Source organism: Leucopleurus acutus (genome assembly GCF_964270905.1).
Source record: "Leucopleurus acutus genome assembly, chromosome: 3".
Classification (NCBI taxonomy): domain Eukaryota; kingdom Metazoa; phylum Chordata; class Mammalia; order Artiodactyla; family Delphinidae; genus Leucopleurus; species Leucopleurus acutus.
This window is the reverse complement of record NC_139145.1, coordinates 49,103,822-49,122,446: the sequence shown is the minus strand read 5'-3', so window position 1 is coordinate 49,122,446 and position 18,625 is coordinate 49,103,822. Positions and strand designations below refer to the sequence as shown.

The 18,625-nt window shown below is 49.0% G+C and overlaps 1 protein-coding gene and 1 pseudogene across 3 annotated transcripts in view; one reads left to right on the top strand and one right to left on the bottom strand.

Annotated features, from left to right (window-relative positions):
* Positions 1–7,435: 7,435 nt before the first annotated feature.
* Positions 7,436–18,625, bottom strand: part of ANXA6 (annexin A6) — a 52,348-nt gene continuing 41,158 nt past the window's right edge. For both annotated transcript variants that reach the window (XM_082834869.1, XM_082834870.1), the window contains 4 exons: positions 18,073–18,168; positions 15,308–15,366; positions 13,835–13,957; positions 7,436–7,837 (listed from right to left, as the gene is read on the bottom strand). In XM_082834869.1, coding sequence (XP_082690995.1) covers positions 7,778–7,837; positions 13,835–13,957; positions 15,308–15,366; positions 18,073–18,168 — 338 coding nt within the window. In that variant the 3' untranslated portion in view covers positions 7,436–7,777. The remainder of the gene's footprint in view (positions 7,838–13,834; positions 13,958–15,307; positions 15,367–18,072; positions 18,169–18,625) is intronic.
* LOC309960287 (N-acetyllactosaminide beta-1,3-N-acetylglucosaminyltransferase 2-like) lies at positions 9,416–11,493 on the top strand (annotated as a pseudogene). The gene has a single exon. The product of its transcript is annotated as an N-acetyllactosaminide beta-1,3-N-acetylglucosaminyltransferase 2-like (transcript).

The window sequence follows — 18,625 nt, the reverse complement described above, 5'->3', positions numbered from 1 at the left end:
AGTACCAGGGTCAGAGTCCAGGATGAGAACAGATCTTAGCATCTGGAGAGCTCTATCCCTCTTCTGTGGGTCACAGGACATCATACATGGTGGATGTGAAAGGAAAGATTAAAACTCAAACCAAGTCACTACGAAGAGAGGAGGTACATATAATTCTGTCAACACCTGAAAAATGGAATTCAGGGATGCATTTTGCAAAATTGTTGTTTCCAAGGAAACAGAAACAAGGCAGGCAGTATGTAGCAAGAGTCAAAGCAAGAAGATCCAAGGACAAATGTTGCAAGACTGCGCTGCTGAAGGAAGTGGTTTCTTAGCATATCAGCTCTGGAACAAAGCTTTGAGATTATCCAGACCAACCCCCTGGCCAGACGGAAGGAGACCTACGGCCCAGGGAGGGGGAGGCATGTGCCCAAGGTTGAGTTAGCTTTACAATCCAGGCTTCCAGAACACCTCCTGCCTGCTGCCCTTTGTCCCTCAAGCACGTATCACTTCTGCTTTTGTTCCAGATTCCCAGCCCACCCTCTACCCTCACACCCTCTTGGATAGCACCCAGGATCAAAGGATGGGACTAAATCTGTGAGCCTGGATCTACACCGGCCAGATGACAGGGATGAAAGCCAGCGGGAGACTGGGGGGAGCTGGAGAGGAAGGAGCAGTGTCTGATGATGCGGCCTGACCTCAGAAAGGAAGCCTGGTCACCAGGGGGAATTTCCCCGGGTGAGGTCTCATGTCTACGCAAATATTGCACTCCAATTAACCTGGACCCCAAGATGGGAGAGAAGCAGGGGAGAGAGGGGACCCTGGGAGAGGTAGGGAATTGGGAAGGCAGGTAATAGGGCCTGAACTTCCCAGGCACCAGGCACTGTGCTAGGGTCTTTGTGTGCTTAATCTCATTTTGTTCCTGAAACATCCTCCTAAGTAGGAAGGTTGGGAGCCTGAGACCCAGTAAGGGGAAGGTACATTTGCCCATGAGAAAGCACAGCACTTCTGACCCTGAGGGGAGAGGTCATGATGAGGATGGGTCTGGTGTTGCAGCTGCTGACTAAGGTGACAGTAATGGGGCCCAAGTCTGAGAAGTCTGGCAGTTTCGTTTTAGGTTTCCATCTCACTCACCTGGGGAGTTTTATTCTGGAAACAGCAAAAAGGCATCAGGAATGTAGTGACCCTGACTTCCTGTGGGCAAATCCGAGCCCTCAAGTTTTCCCAGGTTCAAGGGTAGGAGGTTGGGGGTGACAGCTGGCGCTGTTAACCCTTTCACCACCAGCTTCTTCTAGAACACTCCAAGAGGAGTGGAGAACAGGCTGGAGGCTTTTGAAGGAAAATCTCTCTCTCCCTCCTGCACCTTTACATTTCACTCACCTTGAGGCTCACTTCCTCCAGGAATCCTTTCCCGGGGATTCTTCTCCATTGCAAGGCTGACCCCCCAGCTCCTCCAGGGAGCTGGTCTTGCCTCCCCAGAGCTCAAGGCAGGGTAGTTAGGCCCAAAGTCTGCCCGCCAGACAGCCTGGTTGTTCCTCCTCCTATCGAAGAACAGAACAAAGAATATACACAGGAACAGGCAGGTCACAGGTTCCTGGAGTTGTGTGCTGCACAGCAAGGCTGTGTGCCAGGAAAAGCATGAGCTCACACGTGCCCTAGCGAGTGCGTGTGAAAAGCAAGTTTGGGTGCTTGTGTGAGGCCCTTCCTGCGTGGCCAGCAGTGCATCTGTGGGCAGCGGTGTCTGTCTTTCTATTTGTGACCAACCGTGTTTTGGAGGCCTAATCATTTTTCTCTCTATGGTCAAGAATGTGTGTTTCTGATTCTGGGTATACAGTGTGTGTCCCTGTGGCTGTGTCTGGTGGTGATTTGGAATTGTGTGTGTGTGTGTGTGTGTGTGTGTGTGTGTGTGGTAAGTAGTACTTATGGGCTTTGAGTGGATATCCGACGTGTGGGGAAGTGGAAATGGAGATCCCTGGCCCAGCACAGGCTTGGGATCTCTGTGTCATCCCCCGCCCTCCCTGCTCTCCTATCAGGTCCTCCCATCCCCACCCATGGCTATCTCCAGGTAAAGGTCCATGGCCATCTCAGTGGGGTAGCCACTAGGGGTTTCTGGCTACAGCTGGCAGCACTGAAGGCAGGTGGTGGGGCTAGAAGAAGGGGTGGGACCATCCCACAGAATCTGTTAACTGCTAGACACCTGGGCCTGGGGGAAGGGCCAGTTCCCAGATGGCTCTGGTTGAGGGCCTCCTCAGTCCTCACCTAGCTGAGCGGAGGGCGATGGGATGGCCCGCACCAGGGGCCTTGGCCTCTTCCTGCCTTTAAAGCACTTCCTGCTGCCTCTGGGTTCCCAGGTGATGACACCTGGCTTCACCTCGGCCTCCCTCTCTTGTTCCCCATGGCAGGTCAGGCAGTTTCCTTGGTTTCTTGTTCCCTCTTGTATCTTTCTTTTCTCCATCTCTGCTTCCCCCTACCCTGGCTCGGGTCCTCATCCCTCCACGTCAGGGGAATAACTGCAAGCCTGTCCGATAGTCTCCCAGCTGCTGGGCTGGTCTCCTCCTCCACGCAGGGCCCCAGAGATGGCTTTCTAAAGGATGTCTCTAATATCCTACTCCCATCCCCAGCACATTCAGGGGCTGGCTAGGGCCCAGAGGAAAGGGCCACAGTCCAGCCCAGACTCTCCGTGACCTTCCCAAACGTTGTCTTCATGCTGGGTGCGGGGCCCAGGACCTCCACGGGCACACCCCACTGCCTCCAATTCCCACCTCTGTACCTTTACTCAAGTTGTCCCTGCCTGCGACTCTCTCCCTCCTTCAATATCTTTTACTATTGAGAGCTTCTCTACCCATCTTTTGATGGGGCTTCTCACATGCCCTCTTTCCAGGGAGATTTTTCAGGCCTCTCTGTGGTTAATCTGTGGCCTCTGCACTTGGTACCCCTTCCTACTGCGTGTTTGGTTGAATTTTTCTTATAATCTTTCCCGACTTAGCTCTCTGAAGGTAAGGAGAACAGTTGTAGGGACTCAGTTAATCATCAGAGGCTCTTTTTTTTTTTTTTTTTTGCGGTACGCGGGCCTCTCACTGTTGTGGCCTCTCCCGTTGCGGAGCACAGGCTCCGGACGCGCAGGCTCAGCGGCCATGGCTCACGGGCCCAGCCGCTCCGCGGCATGTGGGATCTTCCGGGTCCGGGGCACGAACCCGCGTCCCCTGCATCGGCAGGCGGACTCTCAACCACTGTGCCACCAGGGAAGCCCATCATCAGAGGCTCTTGAAAGAGACTCCTCTCTTTCTTTCTCTGCTCTGAAATGGAATCCAGCCTATTTATTAATAACGAAGAGGTGATATTTATTGAGTCTTTGCTGTGTCCTGGACAGTGTCCCCAGAGATAGACATGCATTGCCTTAGTTCATCTTCACAACAACCCTGTGAGATAGAAACCTTGGTTGTTCCCATTTTACACATAAGGACATCAAGGCCTAGTGAGGCCAAGCAACTTACCTACTTCCCAGTGGTTGGCTGGCATTCAGATCCAGGCTGGTCTGCCTGCCTCCCTCCCTCCATAGATCTAACTAGGCTCAGTGACAGAACTAGAATTTCCCAATTGCCTAACTGCAGCTCTGAAGTGGGGAAGTCTGCCCTGGGAAACCTGAGGTCTGAGGGGAGCGGGGAGGCCCGTTAGAGGGGTGATTTACCGCTCTGGGTTCTGAAATTTGGACTGCGCAACTCGACACTTCTCCCTCCTGTTCTCAGCTCTGCCATCAGGAGGAAGAGGGGGATGTGTCACCCGAGAGAGCAGAGCCGGAATCAGGAGACCCGGGTGCTAGTTGCAGGACTAGCCCTTGCTGACAGCGCGGCCACAGTCTGCTCTCTGGGCCTCGATTTCCAAACTTGGGAAATAAGAGGGTTGGTTTGGATGATCTCTAAGACCATTTCCAGCTCAGTCAACCCATGACGTGCTGCCTTCAGGCAATTTGCGTCACCACTTGGACCCTGAGTTTCCTCGTTAGTAGAATGAGGTGCTCACCCCTGCAAAGCAGCAGAGGATTACTGAGGAGGGGAATCACTCCAGTGGGATCACTCTGCTGATGGTGACTCGCGGCTCTCAGCAAAGCCGGGCACAGCAAGTTATCAGGGTGCTGTAAGTAGCCAACAGTTCCCACAATGTTCTCCGACAGCAGGAAATGTGATGGCAGCGATTCCCAAAGAGTCGCTCTCTGCTCAGCTTAAAAGGGCAACCTCCTCCCAACCAGCCACTTCCTTCAGACATTTCCTCCTGATCCCAAAGACCAAGGTGGGCGCATACCAGTCCAGAGCTGCCCAGAAGCGTTTGCCCCGAGAGAAAAGGCACGGCTCAGGGCAGGAGGGGAGCCGACTCTGGGCTGAAGCCCTCTCGGAGGGGAAGACTGAAGAAAGTGGAAGGACGTTCAGGGTGTTGACAGAAGCACTGGACCGGGGCCAGGACTGCACGGTTCCAGTTTTCTGCCGCTGAAAAGCTACGTGACCCTAGGCCTGCTGCTTCCTCTCTGTGAAGTGACAGTTGTCTGTCTGGCTGAGAGGGAGGTGAGAATTTCTGAGGGTCCCTTCCACACTAGAGCATCACGACCATCCTCCTGTGCTCCCACTTTGAGACAGCAGCGGTCTGGGCTTCTGCTTTCTCTTTCCTTTTAGTTTTAATTTAGTCCCCACCACTTCTCTCCGTTGAACTCTGGCCACAGAAACAACCTCCAGTGTTGTTTAGTACAGTTTTGGAGATGGCTGGATGGGAGGGACACTTGAACATAATCTTTTAAGGATTAGGACCACAGCGGTCTAAGTTGTTCTATCTTTAGCATCTCGCACACGGCATGGCACATAGGAGGCATTCAGTACGCCTGAGGTGCATGAGTGGATGGATGAATGAAAGAATGCGGTGCCTTGGATTCAGAACAGTGGTTACTCCCTCCTCTGCCACAGCTCCAAGAAAAAAGTGGGGTTTGCTCTGCAGGTACCTGAGACTTAGCGCAACTGTTGTAGTAGCCTCCCAACTGGCCACCCTCCCTTCATGGTCTTTGCTTAAATTCAGAGGCTTACCTTCCCCGGCCAAGAACCTCCAAAGGCTCCCCCTGGGTTATGAGATAAAATCCTGACTTACAAGGTCCTCTAAGTGGATGCAAACTCCCATTTCTAATCTCATCTACCTCCCCTTAAAACGCTGAGGGTCTCCCTCCTACTGCTGACCTATCCCAGAATGCAACATACCTTAACTGAAAATTCAAGTTAACAAGTGAAAACTGCATGTTGAGGGATTAGTGTGGTGTCCGGTACACGGCCAGTGCTCCCTTTGAGCTATCCTTCTTCCTGCTTTCCAGGAATTCTAGAAATTCCTGGTTTTTCCACTTGTGTATTCCCCTCAGCCTCATGAGGTCTTCCCATGGCCTCAGATTCCATCACTCTTTCCTTTCCATCCCCAGCCTATTTTTCCCTCGGAGGTTTTATTTATTTTTTTTGGCTGCACTGTGTGGCATGAGGGGAATCTCAGTTTCCCGACCAGGGATCAAAACCCGTGCCCCCTGCATTGGGAGCACGGAGTCTTAACCGTGGGAGCAGCAAAGTCCCCCCTCGGTGCATACTTTTTTTTTTTTTTTTGTGGGATCTTCCGGACCAGGGCACGAACCTGTGTCTCCTGCATCGGCAGGCGGACTCTCAACCACTGCGCCACGAGGGAAGCCCCCCCCTCGGTGGATACTTTTAAGGCGCTTCCATATTTGTCTTCTGATGCCTCTGTGATGCGCGGCTGATGACTTTTTGAAAACAAAGCTCAAGGAAGCGTCTTGGGAGCCACCTCCCGGCTTCTACAATGGGGCCTGGCTCAGGGCAGGTAGTGCTGGCAGCTGACTCCGAGCCAGATGGCCTCAAACTTCTACGAATCATTTCATTTACCCCACAAAGGCTGTGCCACAGGTAGGACTGGGACCTGTCTTACAAACGAGGAAACTGAGGGTCACAGAGATAACATGGTCACAGCCAGTTAGTGGCAAAGGTCTGACTCCACAGCTCTGAACCACTGTGTTAATTTATCTTCGGTAACAGTTCAATTAAATTGGGCAAAGAGTCAAACAAGCTCGCAGCTGACCCTCATGGGGGTTTGGGCTCACAGGGTGGTAGAGGGAAGGAAGTGGGAAAGACACAAGGTAAACTGCCTGACTTTCACACTCATTACGTCAGAGATGAAGACAGGGCTCTTCAAGACTGTTAGGTCCAACCCCTCACTGTACAAATGGAGTCACTGAGGCCCAGTGAGGGCAGGGGCTGGTCCAAGGTCACACAAGACCAGACTTGGGACTTCCCTGGCAGCCTAGTGGTTGAGACTGTGCTTCCACTGCCAGGGGACAGGGGTTTGATCCCTGGTCGGGGAACTAAGATCCCACATGCCATGTACAAAGCAGCCAAAGACATAAATAAATAAGAAAAAAAGAAAAGAAAAAAGACCAGACGCAGCACATTTCCCAATGTCCCCACGCCACTCCCTCCTCAGCAGCTCCAACAAACACACGCTGAACTGCAGGAGAGGGCAGGTCCGCCGGGCCAGGGAGCAGAGCCCTCCAGCCAGTAGGCACCCACATGCCATGGTCACTGGATAACTGTAAGTCCGTGGTCGCTAGATAACTGTAGATCTGAGTCCCAGAGCAGAAGCAGAGCTGGGGGAAGGGAGATGGAGAAAGCGCAGCTGACCTCCCGTTGGCCACTGATCTTCACTAACTGGAAGCTTTCCACAGGCCTCCCCAGATCACGATCACATCTGGTGCCCCTGAAGAGCTCAAAAGAGGAAGTCTGGGCTCCGATGTCACGGATGAAGCGTGCACAGAGAAACATCCTGGTAGCAGAGGGAGGAGAGCGGACCCGAGACCCAGACCCGGCTGCGCCAGCCTTCCCAGGCTGACCTGAGCTCAGACCCTCATTTGGGATTCCCAGGAAGGGATGGGAAGATAGAAAGTCACTCCTGGGCAGGTTAACACCTCAGCTCTAATGGCAACCATCTGGGCTTGCAGGTTCTAGGTCAAAACCACAGATCCCTCTTGGAAATGTATTTATGTGTCTGTGTGTCTCTTTTTATTTAAAGAGAGAAGAAATGGAAAGGGAATGATTTGGAGGCACATCCTAGAATGTCAATGTTAGAAAGCCAAGATCTTTTTGTTGAACTCTCTCATTTTGTAGCCAAGAGCAAGGAGACTCAGGGAGGGAAAGAGACTGGTGCAAGGTCATAAGGCAAGTGTGTGGTGGGTACAGATTTGAACACAGGTATTTGGACTCCTGGTTCAGTGGTCTAGCACAATAACCGGGACAGAGGTGGTGGTGAAACGGTGGGAGGATTGTCAGTCGGCCCGAAGATATTTCTTCCTCGCCCACCGCCCCCAGAACTGGCACCTGCCACCACACCCCACCATGCAAAGCACACACATCACTCGCTTCACATTCAGAGCCTCAGAATGTTTTTGGCTTCGACAAAGCCCAAACCAGGGCAGGGACTGTGACAACGGACGGAAGCTGGGAAGGCAGGAGGAGGAAGATGGGGAGAGGAGGTGGACGGGATCAATGGCTACGGTTCTTCAGCCACTCAGACGTGAGTAGGAGTGACCGTGCCGCGCCCTTACTGGCTAGTGGGAGTGGGAGCTTTTCCTAAACCCCAGTTGAAGACAAGAGCCCACCCTGGCCCCTCCCCCCACCCCTGTCCCTTCTTTAGTCTCTGAAGCTGGAGCATCAGGCTGGGTCGTGGCGGGGGGATGACCACTTCTTAGCAGAGGTGCCCGCCAACACCGGCGGTCCTAATCCTTGCCTCCACAGAGAGCCAGCAAGGCCTTCAGGAAGTGACCGGAGGTGTCGCCCTGGCAGGGACAGAGGGAGAGCAGAGTGAGTGAAACAATCTTGATGACCTCAAGGCGCCCTCCTCCCAGCCGCTGGCAGCCTGGATGTCTCCCTAGTACGTAAATGTGACCATGTCCCTTCCGTGGCTCCCCATCTTCCTCAGGAAAATGTCCAAGCTCTAGGCCTGGCTTCAAGGTCTTGTGTGGTCTGACCCTCGTGAAGCTCTGTGGCTTCACCTCCCCCCTTCCTTCCGGGAGCATCTTGGTCATCTTACTACCTACATACCTACCATTGCCCCACCCAGCACGCCCTCCACACTGCCCCCAAATCCTGTCTGCCATCAGATGCCCCCTCCTCTGTGAAGTGTTCCTGCCTCTATTCTTGTCTCCTCCCATGGCTGCCTTGCACCCTGCTAACCCTCCCCCCACGGCCATTAACACAAGTGTTACGGCAGTGGTCCCCAAACTTTTTGGCACCGGGGACCGGTTCGTGGAAGACAATTTTCCCACGGACCGTGGTGGGGGGTGAGGGGAGGGGGATGGTTCAGCGGGAAGGCGAGCGATGGGGAGTGACAGGTGAAGTTGAAGCTTCACTTGCTCGCCCACCACTCACCTCCTGCTGTGCGGCCCGGTTCCTAAGAGCCCGCGGACCGGTACTGTTCCGCGGCCCAGGATTGGGGATCCCTGTGTTACGGAATTCCTTATTTGAACAAACATTATTGAGCACTTACTGGGTAACAGGCCCTTGCAAGAATTGACGTGACCATCATTGGATTTAGGTTGTATTGTCTGGCATACGACAGGGCTATGGGGGGGGGGAGGGAGCAGACTTTCTCCCTCTTTTTAGAGGGCTCCTGTCATTTTTATATTTTTTGTTTCTGTAATTTTTGATATATGATTAAAAGTAATATATTAGGACTTCCCTGGTGGCACAGTTAAGAATCCACCTGCCAGTGCGTGGGACACGGGTTCGAGCCCTGGTCCGGGAAGATCCCGCATGCCACGGAGCAACGAAGCCCATGGCCACAACGACTGAGCCTGCACTCTAGAGCCTGCGAGCCACAACTACTGAACCCATGTGCCACAACTACTGAAGCCTGCGTGCCTGGAGCCCGTGCTCCACAAGAGAAGCCACCGCACCACAACGAAGAGTAGCCCCCGTTTGCCACAACTAGAGAAAGCCCAAGGGCAGCAACAAAGACCCAACGCAGCCAAAAGTAAGTAAATAAATAAATAAATAAAGTTATATATAAAAAAAGAGGAACTTTCCTCTTAAAAAAAAATCATTGTTGTAAACAATTCAAATCAAATGATTATACAATAAGTCTCCCTCCTACCCCAACCCCTAACTTCCTAAATCAAGAGGCAGCCACTGTTGTATTTACTTGTGTGATCTTCTAGCAATGCTTTTCCATATGCATATACAAATATGTATATATGGATAATGTCCCTTTTCTGCAGAGCCTTCATACTATTCTGGGCCATAATTTCTGACTTAGAGAAGATCCCAAATCAGCACATAGAACCTCCTCATGCTTTTTCATGGCTGTACTGTACTCTGTCATATGGGTGCACTGTAATTTATTTAACCAGTTCTGTATGATGGTAAATGTCTTCATTTATTTGATTGTGGCAGTCTCCAAAAGCAGTAGCCAAGAAAAAAATGGGGAGGGGAAGTAATAATACCCAAAGAAAAGCTCTGGAAGATATCTGACCCTCCCAAGGCATACTGGAACAGGGAACAAGAAAAGCTGAACAGGAGGTACAATCCCATTTTGAACATGTTAGCCAACCAGACAGGGGAAGCATAAGGATTTTCCAACATAAGCCATCTGAATTATGGTGAACCTGACCTGAGGGTCACATCAGTAGTTTCAGGTTTCGACAGTTTGCCAGACAGATTTAAAGACTTTCTGTTGTATCTGAGATGTTGAAATTATTCACTGCTTATAGATCAACCAGGTAAGTGCGCAAAGCAGCCCTTCTTATTGCTGGCGATTAAGTCCCTTACTTCACATTTCGATAGAAGGCAAGCGATTTGGGAATCTTGGGGCAAAGAAACCAATGTGGGGAACCAAACAGTGGTGCGAGTCTTCTTACTGGGCCAGACCCCTGCAGGGGACAACCACCCTGACCTTTCAGATGTGCTGAAATTCGAGAGTGAGAAGCACCAAGGCATTCTTATGTGGAACTACAGAGACACCTTCTTCAATTTATCTCTGAAAGAAGTACTCCTTCTCAGGTGGGTGAGCACTTCCTGCCCAAATGCTGAGTTCGTGTTCAAGGGCGATGATGATGTTTTTGTGAACACCCGTCACATCCTGAATCACTTGAATAGCTTATCCAAGAACAAAGCCAAAGATTTGTTTATTTATAGGTGATGTGATTCCCAATGCTGGACCCCGTCAGGATAAGAAACTGAAGTACTACGTCCTGGAAGTTGTTTACACTGGCGTCTACCCGCCTTATGCAGGGGGAGGGGGATTCCTCTACTCTAGCCACCTGGCTCTGAGGCTATACGATGTAACTGGCCAGGTCCTTCTCTACCCCATCGATGCTGTTTATACTGGAATGTGCCTTCAGAAACTTGGCCTCATTCCAGAGAAACACAAAGGCTTCAGGACATTTGATATAGAAGAGTAAAACAGGAATAACATTCGTTCCTAAGTAGGTTTGATGTTGGTACATAGTAGAAAACCTCAGGAGATGATTGATATTTGGTCTCGGTTGCAAAATGCTTATTTAAGTTGCTAAATTATGTACAAACTAAATTTTGCATAGAAAGATGTATCTCGAATAGTTCCCATGTGATGTTCTCTCACATTAGAGGTAATTTCTATGTAAAACCATCAAAATTGCCTTTATGAGTAGTATCCATATGAGGGTCTCTAAACCTTTCAGTGTAGTACTTTCTGAAGAGGGAAAGCAGAAGACACTAATGTGCATGTAGGATATGACAGGACGAATGGTTCTGACCCTTCCTGCCGGCTAGTGGTCATTGTTTTCTAACTTGTCCCCCTTGTCATCTGAAATCATGTTTCTGGAATTTGATCGTGTTATCTTTGTTTTATTTTTGTTTTGCTCTCATATGATGATAACCCTATTTCCCATTATAATGAGTGAACTCTGTGATTTAGGTATTCATAAGCTTATAGGCTACAAAGACATTGTTATGTATGACTCAGTGCTTTCTGTGGAATGGAATAACATTTTCATGAAATTTGGATGGATTTTTAAAAATTGTCTAGAAAAATTTGACTTCTTTCAAAATTTCCTGCCGCCGCAACATTTCCTTGTGTTAATCTAATCAACCAGTTTTGCAAAATGGGAATCACTGTGTGACATTCATCCAGTTTATCTTGTTATGGTCTTATGGTCATAATAAGGAGGAAGCTTAACTATCTTGTATTTGGTTTGCTGGGTGGTGTTGTGATAGTTCTCTCTTTTTCAGTATTTGAAAATAATGAGTATGATTCCATAATCTTCAAACTGAAGACTGAATTGACCCTGGCAACCATATTGTGTTTTTGATTTTTCATTGTGAACCAGGAAAGCATATGTAACTTTTGAACTTTAAGTGAAAAGACTGAAGTGGCAGACCTTTTTATCAGTGGTTTGTCAGTTTAAAACTGCAGAATTCTATTCTTGCCATATGGTTACGTGTTGCTTATACAAAATTATTATCCTGAGTAGTGACTGCTTTCCTGTCTCAGTGTAGAAGTGCCTGTGTTTTTATTTATTGTTCAGATCAAATACCAAAACATTTTCTTAAATATATTTTGTGTAATATTTTATTTGTATACAGTGTTGTTGATGAATTATTTAACTAGAGCATGGTATTTTAAGTAGTAAGTAGAACATATGTTAGATAAAGTTAACTGTCATTTTTGAATTAAAACAATTTTTGGGGGGGTGGGGGATATGAACTAGAATTCTGCCAAACTGTTGGTTATATATACTGTCTTGTAACATGCTTTTTTGAGATATTTTTGTGTTATAGATATGAAGATTCTTACCAGATGTGATACTGGGGACTGTAAGAAGATAGAAATAAAGTCACCATATTTTTAATTGTCATGTGAAAAAAAAAAAATTGAAAATAGAACTACCATATGACTCAGCAATTTCAATCCTGGGTATTTATCCAAAGAAAACAAAAATATTAATTAGAAAAGATATATGCATTCCTATGTTCAGAGCAGCATTATTTACAATAGCTAAGATATGGAAGCAACCCAAGTGCCCATCAATTGATGAATGGATAAAGAAGATGTGGTATATACATACAATAGAATATTACTCAGCCATAAAAAATGAAATCTTTGCCATATGTTCACTTAGAACATATGCTAAGTGAAATAAGTAAGAAAGAGAAAGAGAAATACTGTATGGTTTCACTTATACTCGGAATCTAACAAACAAAATAAATGAACAAACATAAGAAAAAAAGAAACAGAGTTATAGAGACAGAGAGCAAATAGGTGGTTGCCAGAGGAGAGCTGGTAGGGGGAGGAAAGAAAAAGGTGAGGGAGATTAGAGGCACAAGCTTCCAGTTGCAAAATAAATGGGTCATGGGTATGAAATGTACAGCGTGGGGAGTATAGTCAACAACTACTATCTTTGTATGGTGACACGTTGGAACTAGACTTATCATGGTGATCATTCTGAAATGCATAGAAAAAAATCACTAAGTTGTATAACAGGAACTAACCTAGTGCTGTAGGTCAATTATACTTCAAAAACCAACAAACATACAAACAAACTCATAGAAACAGAGATCAGATTTGTGTTTACCAGAGGTAGGGGGTGGGGGAGGGGCAACTGGATGAAGGCGGTCAAAAGGCACAAACTATAAGACAAATAAGTATTAGGAATGTAATGTACAACATGATAAATATAATTAACACTGCTGTATGTTACATATAAAAGTTAAGAGAGTAAATCCTAAGAGTTCTCATCACACACACACAAAAATTTACTATTTCTTTAATTTTGCATCTATACAAGATGATGGATGTTCACTAAAGTTATTGTGATAAGCACTCCATGATGTATCTAAGTCAAATCATCATGCTGTACACCTTAAACTTATATAATGCTATATGTCAATTATATCTCAATAAAACTGGAAGAAAAAAATAATGAAGATGTGCTACCAAGTTACATTTACACCAAGTCTGTATGAGACTGCCTGTGAGCTTCCTCATGGTCTTGTCAACCAAGTATAGCATCAAACTCTAAGATTTTGGTCGGTCCCCAAAATCAAAGAAATGGGCTTCATAAATGAAAAAAGTCAGATCCAAAAAATCACATATTACATGATTCCACTTACATGAGATAATCAGAAAAGGCAAATCCATAGAGACAGAAAGTCACTTGTAGGTTGGCTGGGGGTGGAAATAGGTAAACAGGTACAAGGGACATCAGTGGGGTGATGAAAATGTTCTAACACTGGATTGTGGTGAAGGCTGTACAACTCATTAACTTTACTAAAAATTACTGATGCCCTTAAACGAGTAAATTTCATAAAATTTATGATACTTAAATTACACTTCAATAAAATTGCTTTTAAAAAGCCAAAAAAAAAAGGCTCTTTTTTTTTTTTTTTTTGCGGTACGTGGGCCTCTCACCGTTGTGGCCTCTCCCGTTGTGGAGCACAGTCTCCGGACATGCAGGCTCCGCGGCCATGGCTCACGGGCCCAGCCGCTGCTCCGCGGCATGTGGGATCTTCCCTGACCGGGGCACAAACCCATATCCCCTGCATCGGCAGGCGGATTCTCAACCACCGCGCCACCAGGGAAGCCCCAAGACTCTTGTTTTATTTGGAAATCTTTATAAGCCTTTGATCCATCCATCTGAAATCTATTTTGGTATAAAGAGTGAGGCAGGTCTCCTCTCATTTAGCAACGTCTTGGCTGTTCTAAGAGGTAACATTCTGGGAATAAAAAGGACTTCTAATCTATGTTCAAGCATCTGACACTCACCGCTCCCCCACTGACCTCTCACCCCGCCCCTCACCTCAATGGCTTGGTGGAGAGACTTGTCATATTTCTCAATGAACTCCCGCCGGATGTTGAGCAGGTCGATCTCACTCCGGGAGATCATGATCCTGGTGAGGGTCTTCTCCTCTGTGCCAGCACCCTGGTGGAGCCAGGTGACAGGGAGAAACACAGGGCAGGAGGAGAAATGGGGTTAGGTCAGGCAGGAACTCATGAGTGTCCCTCTGCCTCTCTCCCTTTTCCCTCCAAAACCAGGATGGGACATCCTGCCCCTCTCTTCCACAAACAGTCCTGACTCAAACTCCCCTGTGTCAGGACTGGCCAGACAGAGGCAAGAACAGCCTGTATGAGTTGAATAGTGTGCCCCCCAAAATTCATGTCCACCTAGAACCTTACAAGGTTATCTAATATGGATATAGGGTCTTAGCACATGTAATTAGTTGAGGTTATACTGCATTTGGGTGAGCCCTAGATCCAATGACTGGTGTCCTTACAGGAAGAGGACACATGGACATACACACAGATAAAGGCAGAGACTGCAGGGACTCATGCTTAAGTCAGGAAACACCAGGATTCCAGACGCCCACCCAAAGCTAGGAGAAAGGCATGGGAGAGTTTCCCCCTCAGGGCCTCCAAAAGGAACCAGTCCTACCAACACCTTCATTTTGGACTTCTGGCCTCTAGAATCGTGAAAGAATACATTCCTGTTGTCACTTAATTTGGGACAGCAGCCCTGGGAAACTAATACAGGGCCCAAGGAGCAGACACAGGACACGGAATACATGGGCAGCCAAGGCCCACCTCTGCTCCCCAAGGAGCTCTGAACACCAGCTGAGGAATCAGAGCCAGCACACGGCGGGGGCTCAAGAGACGGCTGTCATGTTTGTGGACAGCAGGCTGACAGGGCTCTCAGGCTCACTCCCACCAGACTGCCTGCGCACAGGCTCTGTCAGCAGCTGAGACTCCACTTGCTGGGCTGAGAGGGTGGCCAGAGTGGCTTGGGTTTTCAGGAAGCCAGGGCTAGTCCCAGAGCTGAGCACTTGCTTCCTTTTGTGATCGTTGGTCATAGGAGACACTGTGTCATCTGCTAGAATGTGAGCTCCAAGGGGCAGAGACTGTCCTTTTCAGCCCTGAGTCCCCAGAATAAGTTTCTCAACCTTGGCGCCTGGGACCAGATCGTTCTTTGTTGCAGGGATCTGTCCTGTACGTTGTAGGATGTTCAGCAGCGTCCCTGCTCTCTACCCACCAGATGCAAAAAGCAACACTCCCCAAGCTGTGACAACCAAAATGAGTCTGAACATTGTCACATGTTTCCCGGGGGGCAACGTAAACCCTGGTTGAGGACTACTCTCCTAGAACCAGGCACGAGGCAGATGCTGATACCTATCAAATGGGCGGAAACAAACACAATTCCTGATCCAGGGGATGGCGCACATCTGTGTTTGTGGGGGAAGAAGTGCTCGAAGGGAAACGAACAGACGAGTCTTCTTACCTTCATAGATTTGTAAAGTTTGTCGGCAAAGAAGAGAGGCTTATTCTTGACACTTTGAACTGGTAGGAAGAGGAAAGAGATGCAGGGGACTTGGTCAGAGGAGATGTGCCCAGACCATGGGCTGCTACTGCTGCTAGAGAAGTAGCATCTCCTCTATCCGCAACCTGGGCCCAGGATCGTTGCCAACGCCAGGGTCATATTCAGGGCCTGACACTTTCACTCCCTCTTCCTGACGCTGCCTCCTCTGTCTCATCCCTAGACCTGGCTCTCACTGGGTTGCAACTCGCTTCCTGCTAAGGTGCTTGCAGCTAACTAAGGCTAGTAGAGGACTCAAAGGGAAGAAACCACTCGTGAACCCAAGGTACAGGGCCTCAAACTCGTAAGGGCATCAGAATCAAAGAACTTGTTTAAAACTCAGGTTTGGGGCTCTACCCTAGAGACCCAGATTCAAGAAATATTTCAAGCAGAAGTTCTCAAAGTATAGTTCCTGGAAGGCATCCGCATCATCTGGGAGCTTGGTAGAAATGCACATTCTCATGCCCCATCCGAGATGTGCTGAATCTGCAACTCGGACGGTGGGTGGCCAACTCATCCCACTTTTCCTGGGACATTCCTGGTTTTAGCACAAACCCAGATGGTTGGTCACTCCATTCTAGTGCAGCCTAATGTTTGAGAACTACTGATTGAAATATGCCAAAGAATGTCTGCCAGTATAACTTAGGGCACGGTGCCAATCTCTAGGGCTGAGTGTTGCCCACTCTTGCCCCATTGGCAGCCCCCATCCCTACCCCAGATACTGCCTGCCTAACAACCTCCCACACTTTCGCAAGGCCTGGGGGTCTCTAGTCCTCAGCAGCTGCAGGATTTCAAGGCTCCAGAGCTCACGGGGGCGGGAGGGTGTCTCAGATAGCTTAAGGAGGAGGAATCAGACGCCAGGACCAGAAAGCCAGAATGACTCTGGATATAAAAGTATCTCTATCAGGAAGGCAGGGGGCGAGAGACTGGAGCTGTGCACCCCAAGGGCACAGTCATGAAGGAGACAGGCCTGTACCCTCCCCTGCAGCAGGCTCGGGAACCGTGGGAAAGATCACATTACATACCCACCTTCCCAGGTCCTTATGTAGCTCCCTACCACCTCCCAGACAAACCCTAAGCTCCTTGGCCTGAAAAGCAAAGCTCCTGCCTGCCTCTGCTCTCTCATTGCCTCTGTTGCCCATTCTCTGAACATTCTGTGAATTCCTTTGTGCCTCTGTCCTCCTGGTAAGGAGAAGTCTGCTGTCTGCCTCCCACTACTTTACCTCCCGAATCCACATCCCCAGTCCCATCACCTCCCCCAAGGAGCCTGCCCTGACTCGGAGCCTGGGGCTCAGTCAGTGTGGTTAAGGAGCAGACTGGGCAGGAACTTCCATCCTCTGCAACCGTCCCCGAAAACCTTCCCCAGAACCTGAAGCCCGCCACCTGCCTCAGAGGACCCCGGCGCCTGCCGTGGGATGGAATGAGGTGGAGTGGTGTGTCGATATGCACACTCATGCACACGCGCACACACATGGTCTAGGTGGGAGGAGAGAGGACAGAGGGAGAAACACGAGGAAAAAGAGGTCTAGACGTGTCTCCATAGACCAATTACTCTGGTGATTAATCCTAGCGTGAGCTTTGGGCTCGGGCGGCCCCTGGTGTGAGTCCTGCCTCCACCAGTGACATGTAACCTTTCTGAACCTCAGTGTCCCACTTTGTAAAATAAGCAGATAAAAGCACCTCGTAAGGATTCAACCAAAGCTGTGTGCAACTGGCTTCACACAGTGCCTGGCAGGAAATAATAATAGAAGCTAACATTCATCCAGTGCATTCTATGTGCCAGGGGGCAATGCTTTTAAGTGTTGTATAATTAACTCATTTAAATCTGTGTACTATGATCACATCCACTTTACAGAGGAGGAAAACTGAGGCACGGGGTTTCTGTGACTTGCCAATGGATGTAACTGTACAGATAGTAAGTGGCACCGCTGGGACTCTACCTGGATTCACTATGCTATTCTGCCTCCTAGGTATCGTTCCCAGGTGGTAAAGACCCACTGAAAGTTAGATGATAACATCACAACAATAACACCTCTGCTCCATCTGTTCTAAAACACCTTTTCCTCGAATTTGAAGTCCCTGAAATCAAGATGCATCCTGTAATTGAAGGCAATTATGTGAAAACCTTCCACTGACACCTCCAGGTAAGATGAAAAAAAAATGTGCGTCAATACAATGCATTTTGTAGTCATAGATAAGACGCTGCTAATCACTAATACTAAGAAAAACAAGTTTGACTTCTGCTCGTATCTACTCATCCGTTTATGCACATGGAGAAATTGAGATCCAAAAGGGGAAAGACTTCTTCAAAGGCAAGAACTCAAATTACACAATAAGAGAGTAACCAAAGAGAGCCAGGTGCTGGGAGGAGGGAAAGGTAAGTGTGTGTGTGTGTGTGTGTGTGTGTGTGTGTACACACCCAAGTCCTGCAGGACACTGCACCCCCTACCCAGCCTGGCCATCACCCTCCCAGCCACCTCCCCAGAGAGCACTGTTTCCTCACCCTGCCCTGCAACCCAGAACACGTTCTTGTGTTATCCTGCCAATCACACACAGGCAGAGCCCAAGGAGTGGCAGTGCTTATTTTCCAGTACTAGTAGCTTAGGAAACTATAGAGGCCACACTCATCCAGTGAATCTGGCCATGTTCCCTGTGCCCCCCAGCCCCCTCCCTTGGTCCCCACCAGTTACCAATGGCCACAAACACATCTCGGACATCCCCGGACATCCCCTTCTTGATGGTGTGCTCCACGTCATAGTTGGTCATCTTGACGAACTCCTGGAAGACTGGCCCCAAGAGAAGCCCCGGAGGTGGGAGGTGAGCTTTGACTCAGAGGAAGGGGGGAAGATCACCCGTCCCCAACCCACCCAGCAGCAGCAGGTATGGCTGCAGCCCAGACCTAAATGCATTGGTCAGGACTGCTGTGGAAGGGATGTTCTGACCTCAGGGCTGCCTTGAGCTCAGAGCCAAATCTCTATCAAGTCAGACAGTGCCCCAGAGCTTTGGACAAGTTCCAGGAACCCAGGCATGGGTAGCAGAAGGAGCATGCGTCCTATTCACAGCTCTGCCACAAGCTCACCAAGTTGACCTGGGGTGAACCCCTCCCCCTTTCTGGGCCTCCCCTTCCTCCTGGATAGAGGTTTGCTTTGTTTGTTTGTTTGTTCGCTGTGCTGAGGCATGCGGGATCTCAGTTCCCTGACCAGGGATCGAACCCGTGTCCCCTGCAGTGGAAGCGTGGCGTCT